The following is an 11,970-nucleotide window of genomic DNA, read 5'->3' as shown; positions in this document are numbered from 1 at the left end:
AAAAGAATGATGCATTGCTTAAGGTGGCCTTTTATTAATCTATTGTGTACAAGCCACGAGCCATGTTGCTTTTTCGCTTTGTTGTAGGCGTAATATCATATGGATTTGTTAAATTAATGTAGTTTTGTTACGTTGTCATAATCAGCCTTATACTGATCTACAGCACAAAGGAATGTAAAAACTATTACATATCAATAGTTTTCAGTGCAGTAAAAGACAATTGACTTTAAACTTTTGAATTTATGCAGCATAACTGTCCACAGTTATATATTAAACTATCAATAACACGATCGGTTTTTATTATTCATATACAAAATTTTAACGATACTTAGAAGTTACTAAGTAACATACAAATTAATTTTTCTGTTTTATTGTCTTCTTCTGCCGCCTGGTGAGTCTCTTGTCTGTCTTCTTAGTTGCTTTCTGCGACTTTGCCCTGCCCTTTTTATGCTTCATTATTTTTCTGTGGCTCATCCACACAGGGTAGTTGCCAAATTGATCACGCAAAGTCTTCTTATTGTATATTCTCTCATTGTCCAGTTCCATGTGTTCGCTTGCGTCTGCAGAATCAGACTGTGCATCCTTGGCTTGCTTAGCCTTAACATCTGCCTTCACCTTCTTCGCATCGACAACTACCAATTTTTAAGAATAAAACAACGTGATGCATTATCATATACGTAACGTTATTGTGCACACGATATTTTGCAATGTTTAATATAACGACCATTATAAAAATGTTTTAACAAATAGTGTGTCACAGCTTACCGGTAGCGATCTCAGAAATATCGGTCATTTCCACATCCTTGGAGGTATTCTCGTTAACTCCGAGAGTCTTTTTTAATCTGTCTAATTCCTTTGCCGCGTAACGTTCTCTTTTGACCGCCCTGCATTTTCTTCTCCACTTACTACGCAACGATTTAGCCATTTTTGCGCACGTGCTTCCTATAATAAGGAAATGAATGAAAACGAGGTTATGTTTGAAAACAAGTGTACCCGCTCGTTCGCTACGTAGTATGGTAACTGCTCACCGCAGCAGTATCGACAGTTCGACACTATCGACTCGTTACTATCGACTGATCTTCCAATCAAATTTCAAAAGACAGCGCAAGCGCTGAAGCATTTATACCGGTAGATCAGTGCGCATGTCGAGTTCTTGAAACTGATTTTGATCTTAGTAGATTTGCTTAAGGCGATATTCATAATCTGATCTTTTATGATCGTTTTAAGGTCTATTTAAACGGATTTGCATAAGCGCATAAACAGATGCATAAGGAATTTGATTGGTCTATAAGCATGCATAAGCACGTGCATAAGGAAATGGACCAATCAAATTCCTTATGCATCTGTTTATGCGCTTATGCAAATGTGTGTGAATCTACCCTAAAGCATAATATAACTAGCACAGTATAACCATACACGGTAGGGATACTAGCTGTCGGCACCTTTGATGTAGTTTTCCCAAGTCACATGACCTGTCACCATTTCGAAAATTGTGCACCGCTTAAATTTGAAGTTGTCAGTAGAATGCGTAAAAATATTATATAAGTAAATAAATAGAATACTATTCTGTTCATAATAAAATTTGTTTTAAGCGTATGTGTGTGTGTGGTGTGTAGTTTTTTTACTAACATTACTTCAAAGTTGTTTCAGTTTTCTTGTATTCGAGAACTCATTATATTTCCCAATTAATTAAGTTTCAAGCTTGATTAAGAGTGTGAGAATTTAATTAAGAGATATATTTTTATTTCTTCATATTCTAGTGTTTGTATCAAAATCTTTTCTGAATGAGTTTCCTCGAGATTGTCGATGTTAACAATTCTATCAATCCACACGAAATGCTGCAGGACTTTGATCACTAGTTCCATCTATCTGGAACATTCTGTAACTTGCATTTCATTTATCTTATTTACTATTACTTAAATTTATTCACAAACAAAAAATCATAAATTTAAGTTGATTATATTAATTAAGATATAAAATTTCATTTTATTCAAACAAATATCTGTATGTTAATATAATTTTAACTTGAACAGTTTATAATTTGTAAAAAAGATTGCTGTGGATTCTACTAATTTAATTTGGAAGCAACTTAATGCGGAATGTTGCATGCATTTTTGTATTATCATAAATAACGTTCTACTGAAGAATTTAATAAGATTTTGTTATCGTTATCATAATTTGTTCAAAAAGATATATCTATTGACGATAAGAGGAATGAGTGTTTATACGAAGCCGCATAAATATATCCAACAGGCTGACTGATAAAAACGTAGTCGTGGATCGTAAAAGGAAGTATCAGCTTGTTTCTCGATTAACAACTTCCCAAGCTGCTGCAGTAGCAGTACCTGCTATTTTAACGCTGCGCTCCACATTTCACTTCCTTCGTACCATAAAGTGTACCTAGTTTGCTGCGCATGCATAATTCCGCATCCTTACTCTTAATTCACTAGCTTCGATCGCTCGATTTAAAGTAAGTGTGTAAGTGCGTGCATGTGTTATAGAAAAGAGAATTGAATACCTCCTACTAGGCAGCGATATCCATGATGCCCCGAAATTACGATCAAACAGGTGAACATTGTCGTATTTAAATAATAATTCTTTCTATGAACACATAAATTGAATAAAAAAGTAACATTTAAAATTAATTAATTAAATTTAATAAACTTTTCTGTTTAACTTGATAAAACTATTAAATATAAATTATTAAATTAGTAAAATTCCGAAAAATGCATTTTTTAATTAAAGAATATAAGAATAGAGAACTTGTATTTTCGAATATCATAAAAAATCATACAGAGTTTTTGAAATTCTATTCAATATTCTTTATTTCGCTAAACATAACTAATAAAGAGAATAATAGCTAATGAAAATGTTACAAGTTTGTATATGCAACATATTATAATTATTGGTAAAGTTGTGTTAATAGCATTACTTAATTAAATCGAAAGTAGGAAATTCTTGCTCTATTCTTATCATTTTTTACATTGTATTATCCACGCATGCATTTTTTCGTTCAATGATTTATGCAGTATTCAATGGACTACTACTCATTGAACACTTGAACAAGCAATTTACTTAATAAAAATGATGGAATTGTTAGCTTCTTGCACTCAGACTTTCAATTAAACTGACGCTCATAACGAGTTCCAGTACAGTTACGAGAAATTGCATACGGACGAAGCACAAAAGACTACTATCAAACAGAAACGTCTTATCGTCTTGTGTTAGTGCTATATAAACGTTTAAAGAGATCCCCGTTAGTGTAGTAATTGTCGACAGTGACAGTGTAATGCTTTAGTGCGTGAGTCCACTTGTGTTTTATGCATTGTCAGTAGTGCCGTTTGTGCTAACGAATGTCGTCGACGTCTTCTGAAGATAACGAGGAGTAAGTAAGACTTACATTGTAATTTAATATATCTATACATGATTGCTATCCAGTTTTGCGTTGTGGAATAACAATACCCATAAAATATCACCATGTAATACGTTACATCTTGTTAATTCAAATCTCGCTGCGCGTATACTTGGCGCGAGACACTACCGTGTCTCTTGATATTTTTGATATGCGAGTGTATGAGCTTACCAAGCACGTCAGATCTAATTGCCAAATTGATAAATTATAACGCTCTTTATTTAATTAGAAATGGTAGAAAAATGCCTCGTGTTCTAGAAGTTGTTTTATCGGGAACATTAAAATGACCATCGATTAATGACGTTGTTTAATAAGTGGTTCACAAGGATTCCTTATGAGTCTTTTTCGTGAGACCTATTTTGAGTATTTACGATAATATTATTGTTCATATAAAATTTATAATTCTCTTCTATCTTTACGTAAAAACACGTGATTCGTTAAAGATTGATAATAAGAAGATAATACAGGAAAGAGAAAAGAATATTATTATCACGATGAAAATGTTGAAATAACCAATAATTTTCATTAAACTTTTACTTTAGAATCCGGAAATTATCTGGTGGTTTATATGCAATTATTTATACATATAATATACACTTCATCAAAAACAACGTTAATATTTTTTTAAATCTAATATTGAAAGCTATAATGTCCAGAATATACGTAACCCACTTTTGGTTGAGCAGTAAAACTAGTTTTCTTTCCATTTTTTCTTCTCTTTATTTGCGTTTAAATTAACTATAAACTGTGAACTAGAAGTAGGTCGTTGTTGCTACGACCTCGTCTATAAGAAATTCGCACAATTCCGCGTCTTTAAATAAAAGTTCTACAGTACAGTTTAAAGTGCAGTTTTTCCACTTTATGTATACCTTTATATTTAACGTTTAAAAATAATATTTAATAATAGTTTCTATAATTAATTATATAATGAATTATCGCAAACAATAAATGTCCATTTAATGCACTTTCACATGTTTGTCTTCTTGAAGAACAATAGGAACATCAATTAAACTCGTTTGAGTGCTGAGCACGTATTATGTAAGAGCTAAAGTTAGTGAGGAGTAGGCACTTATAGCAATTTGGGAATTGTTCGGTAGACAAACGTTATGTGAAGCGTTGGCGTATCTCATTAAGACTATTAAAGACGTCGTAAGTTTAAAATAAGAAAGACTTTTGAATCAAAGAAATAAAATTGATTTATTACAGTTATATTATTAATCATATTGTTACTAGGTAAATGACAATTTTCTGAACGCTAAAGTCTTTTACTACTAATAATGATGTTATTGCATTTATTTCTGTTTTTTTATTAGTTAATCATTTGATAACTCTGACGTTTCAGAATAACTAGATAAGAAAACATAGAAAGCCGATGAAATGAGTAATAGTTAATCTACTGCTCGAGTATCAAAGAATAGTTTGATATGGATTTAAGTTGTACGTGATAAAGCTACGCTTTTATGATTAACAGATATAACAGCCCGAGAAAAAATGGATATAATATGGTCAGATGTAAATATACATAATAAGATCCGAAAAGATCTGATGGCATATAAAATTTTATATTATTTTGTATAGTGATGTCCGAATTTTGGCGCGATATGATCTTATCTTAATGTAATCATGTTTGAACAGATCTGGTTTTATGTGTAATCAGATCTAGCTGAATATGATTGTATACAGATATAATCATATCAAACAAAATTTTACATATTATTATATATGATCAAATAATATAAGATATGTTTATCGGATCTCTTCATACATATACAACTATAATGAGATCTAATCAAATATGATTGCAGTATAAAATATAAAATCATATCGCGCCAATTTTTTGACATTATTATATATCATCATATAAAATTAAATTAAATTTTAAATTTTCGGATTTTATTATATATAGCCAATTATGTATGATTATATATGATCACATAGGTCCATTTTTTCTCGGGAGAGCATGATGATTATGATAAGATATTAACCTTTCCCTTTTTGTCTCTTTTTTCATCAATATCAATAAAGTTATGTCTTAGAGATATAAAGGAGATATTACAATTTAATTTAAAGAGACGAATCTTAGACAACAATAATATCATCAGAAAATAACTTTAATTATCAGAATTTTAAGTAAGCCATGCATAATAATATAGCCGCATAATAATAGCAAGAATGTTTCTAATACTGATAAGTTAAGTGTAGTATTAGTGAAGAAATAACTCTATCTATTCGCTTCTGTAATGCTCAAGAAGAAAATACGATTTCTATGAAGAGTATCTATGAGTAGCGCTTGAGGCATCGTTGCAAAATTGGCGCTTTGAGAGATAAGTGTATTCTCGAAAGCAAAATTACGAGCGACAGAAATGGAAAGCCGTCAGGTCGCTTCTTCGACATGGAAAGGATTCACGCCGGCACCATTTACCATGCACGTTTGTAACGTTCGACTTTCACTGATAACGAGAACACACTGCCGGAAGCACCCAATGCTTGCGAACTTTTAGGCGAGCGGACGATACGACATCAGTTCCTTCGTATCGAGATCATCCAACGGACGTGACGGTCGACTCATTTTTCGCATTGCTGCAACTTTTACAGACATCGGCAATTTTAACGACAGCAGATAACGCGCTATAGTCAGCGTTGCGCGACGAAGCGAAGGTGAGTGACGGCATCGTAACGTGTGCTTAGAATTATACGAATATAAAATGTCATGGGACGTGACATTATCATGAATAATTCGAATTGTTGTTTCGGAAAAACAAATACTGAAAAATTGGAAATCCTGAATTGCAGATTTCTTTTGGATTGAGGATAATTGTAAAATGTAATTATAATTATGAAGCGAGTGATGAGACTGTGTAAAGTTAATTTATATCATAATTGCGAGGTATTATAAAATGTTTTTGATCGATATACATAATTTCTTATTTTTGAGTGCGCATAACTCTCGTTCAACTTTTCAATTAAAAAAGCGAACCAATAATCATAGAAGAAATAAGAAATGAAAAGAGGATATAAAATTTGCAATAGCAGCAACTTCGGAATACTATCTCGTTGCTTTTCTTCTTGGTGAAGTCGACTGAAACTCTCACCAAACATTAGAATCAAAGCGACAAAATCGCGGCTCCAACCCGGAAGCCAATCCAATTATAATATGAAATATATATCTCTTATAATGCAATTATAAGATACATGACTTCACGTTTAAAATTCAATCAGGACCACGGTCGTTCGCTGTTATCTCTATACCAAGCTTATTGATCAACGTGCATTTTATAGTACGTGCAATGCATATTCCGATGTGTACCGGGTCATATGCTAGAGCGAATAAAGTGGAACGGTCCATTTTGCACTAGCTGACCCGGTCGGAGTGTCATCAGACTCATCGTGACAACTAGACCACCGAGTTGTACACGCGACACGCTCGGCACTTCCGGTGGTTCATTATAGTTCTCTCCCTAAATTCCCGGCAAGTGTCTCTGTATACTGTTTGACTCCGGAGAACCGTACAGTTACTTGAACTCACTTTTATTCTCCGGTACAGTTCCAACCATGGGACATTATAGTTCTCTCCACTTATAATTGTTTGATTTCCCACCAGCCGGATCTTCTGGAGAGATCTGGGTGATTATTCGAAATAGTTAATACTAAAGATTTATTATTAATGTAGGAACAACTATGTATTTGCTAATCCATAATAAATAAAGTTATGAGTATGTGACAAAGAATGCCTTTATCGAAAAGTATTTAAGTATTAGTCTATACTTGAATAATGTTTTAATGTTGTGTTGATATTTATTTGCAATATTATATTATATTATAAATTGATTTGCAATATTATATTATAAAAAAAACTGTTATATAATACGGTATTATACATAGTGAGACACAAATAGTTGATTGGAGACCAGAAGTCTACAATAAAAGACGCACGCGTAGCGTGCATGCTAAGTTCTTGTAAAATCTTAATACATACCGCAGTAAAAATCACAACTAAAAATAAATCTCGACATCAAGAAATCATCGAGTTATTTCCTACATTAAAATCTTTCTTACGCAGGTGTTTTTCTTTAAAATTACCAATAGCGATATCTTGAACGCTTACGTTAATTACCGTCTCCTTGCTGTGTATTTATAAGTGCAGTTTTCCTGTTTCCCAATCGCGCAACGTCATATCTGCGATAAGACGCGGTATAATAAAAAGAAAACTACTGTATGCCGCGCATACATAAATAAAAAGTCGTGGACAAAATACGTATTGAGAAATCGGGAAGTCGTAGATTGCGAAATATTATCGCTTTCTTGGATTCGTCCTAACATGGGAATTATCCATTTATCGTTTCCGTAAATCTCACGAGAAATGATTATGGTTTATAAAAAACGTGTAAGCAACTCTATTAATTTCTCATTATGTTTTAAATATGTAACACAAAGATATATACATAAAGAAAAAGTCTTTTTTTTATTACATTAATATAGAATTAATACAGAAGTCTTAATAATTTGAGTTGATTTAATTCTTATTTAGAACTTTTTATTCTAAGAATATCAATGCTGATATAATAAAGATATTGAAAAAACAATATATACTCTTCAAATATAATTCGCAGGCATTTGCACATATAAATTAAAGATTGTTTATCATGTTATAATATATATATAACAGAACGTTGTAAAGCATTAAACATCTTTAAATATTCTTTTAATAGTTTATGTACGTAAACAACTTGCGACGGGAAACCGGTTGCTAGCTTTCAAGATTCCAAAGGAAAGCAAGAGCATCTAAAGATTTTCTCGTGATCGCTTCTCCAAAACCGGCTGTGTTTTTCCGGAACTCTTTTTGCAAAAGTGAAACCGCCCAGAGACTACGAATAGATTTATCTGACTTGAGAACTAGTTCTTGAGTGATATATCACATACTCAATTTCTACTTAATGTAGTCTGTTAACTATCTTATTTTCGATGGAGAAATTCGAAATTTATAATTGGATTCACATAAATATTCAAGGTTTCAACCATTGACATACATATTTGGGTTTAGAGTTCAATGTTACATAGATAATGAATTGCAAATTAGGAATATTATACAAATATAGGAAATATAAAAGTTAATCGCAATATACATGCGTGACGCATTTTTTGATTTATTTAAACAAGAAAAAAATGTTTTTTTCTATATCAAGCGACGCAGTAGCGTGATGAATGATACAAAAATGTAAAAATGCAGTTAGCCTCGAAATGCGTATTGTTTTCACCTTTTCTATTTTCATTAAATTTCCTTAGTTTAAATTTAATGCCGAGCTCTGTTTGTTCAAATGTAAAATATAAAGTTCAATGTAAGAATATTAGATTTAGACATCTAATTTAAATACGAATATGCAACGCACACCATAGTATCGCGTTGACAGTCCTGCTGATGATCTTCCGGCCTCCGTCTATGGTGATCCGTCATCATGGTATTGACACCGATTCCGCTATCGCCGGTTAAACGGGTCATTGTCTTTACCACCGTGGAATATCAATGACCCCGCTCAGCGATTTATCTGCCTACGAGAAACTTAGCACCGGTCGTGCAACAATGCCGGCCATAAATCGTGGCTGGAGCGACGGGCTGGAAACGAAATTAAGTCTTCTCACCTGCGCACGACACGGAGGACCGACGACGAATCGGTTTCCGTGATCTTCGAAGGTTTTCTCTTTCGGGTCAAGTTTCCAAGGTCACGTGAAAGCGGACTCGTTCAAGATGCTCTTGCAACCGAATCGATTGTAATTCAATATTTGTAAGAGATTGCACCCTTTCAAAGATGGAAATTTTAATGCTGCTGCGATCTTACAACGTTGCATCAACGTTGCGCAACATATTTGTAATCTTGCAATGAATGCTGCCACCTTTCCGTAATATTCCTGTAATCTACTATACTAAAAACTAAAACCTATACTATACTAAAACATAAAATATTTAGTTCTTGAAAAAGTTCAAGAGAGTGCAATATAAAGATAAATTAGAAGAGAGAAACCATTGTCACTACAATCATAATTTAGAAAACTAATGAAACCATGATATATTTTAAGTAGGTTTATAAATGGAATAGGTTTTATTTCAGTTCAGATATGACATACTTCAGATAGGATATCTATTTTTCTGTACCTGATCGCATCGCGTCAATGCAAATAATGCGACTAAGCCGGTTTAGCGTAATCTTCGGTGATCTCACTCTGTTTCTGCAGCCTCATCGAGAAGTAAAGCTATAGAATTAAACATGTCAGGGGAAAACTACAAAGTGGCCGACATTTAACAACATCATATACAGGTTCATTAATTACATTTCAGTCGGACATGAAATTGCGTGCGATTAATACCTAACGCAGCGAACATCCGTAATTTTGCCGAGGCGGCGTGAGAGCATTTGATGTGGAAAGCGGAAGTTAATGCGAAATTCCTTAGCAGATATAAAGATTCCGTTAAACTACATTTTTCCATGGCGTGCTTAAAAAACGAAAATATAAACTAAACATTAAATATTCTTGATAGTAATGCATCACTGGATCAAAGATCGTTCCGAGTTGTTATATGATATATGGAAAATATTGAAATCTTGCTATTATCTAAAATTCTAAATAAACAAAAACTGACAGATATAAAAATATCCATAAATGAAGTATTTCACGTATTGCTTCTCGGAATATCAAAATATGTTTTTTGTTTTTTCATTATATATTAACCTCTAAAAAACCTTACAAAGGTAAAAAAATATGCCAAGTACATAAAAAAGCAAAACTAAATATGATGAAATCCATAGTTAACTAGCCAAGTACCTAGAAGCAATTCAGTTTGAGGATTTGTAATTTGAAATAATACTTGGCGTGCCCGGGTCGCATTGGACATGCATTCTTCTAAATTTGTACTGCCTTGAGTATTTTCACTAATGACTCGTAAATCTTTGTATTTGGTAATATTAAAACAAATACGTTTACAGTTTTGCACATTAGCGGAGTGATTATAAATATCCCTTTTCATTACTCACTCAATACAAATAATTTACACATAGAGTTTACACAAATTATAGGTAGGATGTACGTTTTAATGCAACCCGGGCACGCCAAGTATTATTTCAAATTACAAATCCTCAAACTGAATTGCTTCTAGGTACTTGGCTAGTTAACTATGTATTTCATCATATTTAGTTTTGCTTTTTTATGTACTTGGCGTATTTTTTTACCTTTGTAAGGTTTTTTAGAGGGATCTCATTACTTTTTGTAAAAATGTTTTACATTTCATTAATTTTAAATGTTTTTATGTATTTTTGTATTGCCACAATAATATGTCATTTTATTTCTGTTGTGAGATCTCATCAAACATAAAAATGTTGGATAATAAAGATTTATCTAATCGTGCAAATCTTCTTAATACTTCTAATTGTCAAATATAAATTGTGACAATTTAAAATTTTCTCTCTCTCCCTCTCTTTTTTTCTCGGTTTCATTCTATGAGTATAAAATGTTCCAACTTATATCTTAAATTGTCATAATTTATATTTCAAAATTAGAAGAATTATTTCCTTATCATTGCGACGCCATCACGATGATTTTATTTAAACCAAGTAATTTTTAATTTTTTATATAATAGTTTTTGCGATTTATATCTTAATCGTAAAATAACATATTTTCCATGTATTAAAATCAGTTTTAATTCATAATAAATTAAATTGTGCATCTGTGAACGCACCTTGAGTGACAAAATCGCTTTGCATGTGTATGTACGAGCATACGTACGTGAGTCTGAACCTGATTTCGGAAAAGGAGGAAAACGAAACGTCACAATTCTAACATTCAGTTACAATATCTCAGGATAGACTGCACCAATCTTATTCGAATTGGTCGCAATCGAAAGCTTGCATCCATATTATATTATTAAAGTGCCGTTAGATTTTTAAATAAGGCTTTAGTTCCTGAGATATTTGAATCAAAAGTTTGTTTGACATGAATTTGGCATGAAATTCCGGATAAGCTATACACGGTAGCGCTCGACGTTTATGCAATGAATTTGGCAACGTTCGACGTCTATGCAGTGATGCTTATTCCACGGAACCTTATTTTTTTACGTACTTGGCGTCGCGACGCTACCGCGTCGCTTAACTCAAAAATGAAAAAGTTCTAGCCCTTAGAAATTTTTTCTTTTTAGGAGCAGTTCTGAGTTGTTGATAACATTATTTTTTATATTGCCTAGAGTTCTCTGCTATTGAAAATACCGTAAACTCAGAAATGAAAAAGTTCTAGCCCTTAGAAATGTTTTCTTTTTCAGAGCAGTTCTGAGTTATTTATAACATTATTTTTTATATTGCCCAGAGTTCTCTGCTATTGAAAATACCGTAAATTCAGAAATGAAAAAGTTCTAGCCATTAGAAATTGTTTCTTTTTCCGAGCAGTTCTGAGTTGGTGATATCATTATTTTTTATATTGCCTAGCGTTCTCTACTATTGAAAATACCGTAAACTCAGAAATGAAAAAGTTCTTTAACTGGGAAAGATTTTTTAACTGGGTCTATGAATAAACATTTG

The 11,970-nt window shown here is 32.5% G+C and overlaps 2 protein-coding genes across 2 annotated transcripts in view; one reads left to right on the top strand and one right to left on the bottom strand.

The window, feature by feature from the left end:
* Positions 1–18: 18 nt before the first annotated feature.
* Positions 19–1,040, bottom strand: LOC105287949 (protein LLP homolog). The gene is made up of 2 exons (XM_011353846.3): positions 766–1,040; positions 19–632 (listed from the first exon to the last, which is right to left on the bottom strand). Exons 1-2 carry the CDS (start codon positions 923–925, stop codon positions 355–357), a joined length of 438 nt encoding a protein of 145 aa, XP_011352148.1. The 5' UTR covers positions 926–1,040; the 3' UTR covers positions 19–354.
* A 2,198-nt stretch (positions 1,041–3,238) lies between these two features.
* LOC105287948 (protein PRY1) overlaps positions 3,239–11,970 on the top strand; it is a 43,937-nt gene continuing 35,205 nt past the window's right edge. The window contains exon 1 of the mRNA XM_011353843.3: positions 3,239–3,385. Within this exon, the coding sequence (XP_011352145.1) occupies positions 3,354–3,385 (32 nt within the window). The 5' untranslated portion in view covers positions 3,239–3,353. The remainder of the gene's footprint in view (positions 3,386–11,970) is intronic.

The sequence above is a fragment of the Ooceraea biroi genome, chromosome 2, assembly GCF_003672135.1.
Source record: "Ooceraea biroi isolate clonal line C1 chromosome 2, Obir_v5.4, whole genome shotgun sequence".
Taxonomy (NCBI): domain Eukaryota; kingdom Metazoa; phylum Arthropoda; class Insecta; order Hymenoptera; family Formicidae; genus Ooceraea; species Ooceraea biroi.
The sequence above is the reverse complement of the archived record's forward strand: the minus strand, read 5'-3'. Positions and strand labels throughout refer to the sequence as shown.

Bases quoted from the DNA above. Each gene is read 5' to 3' on its own strand.
- LOC105287949 (XM_011353846.3), bottom strand. From the start codon at position 925: ATGGCTAAATCGTTGCGTAGTAAGTGGAGAAGAAAATGCAGGGCGGTC. The intron at 633-765 runs GTAAGCTGTGAC...AAAAATTGGTAG, and splicing joins TATTTCTGAGATCGCTACCG to TTGTCGATGCGAAGAAGGTG.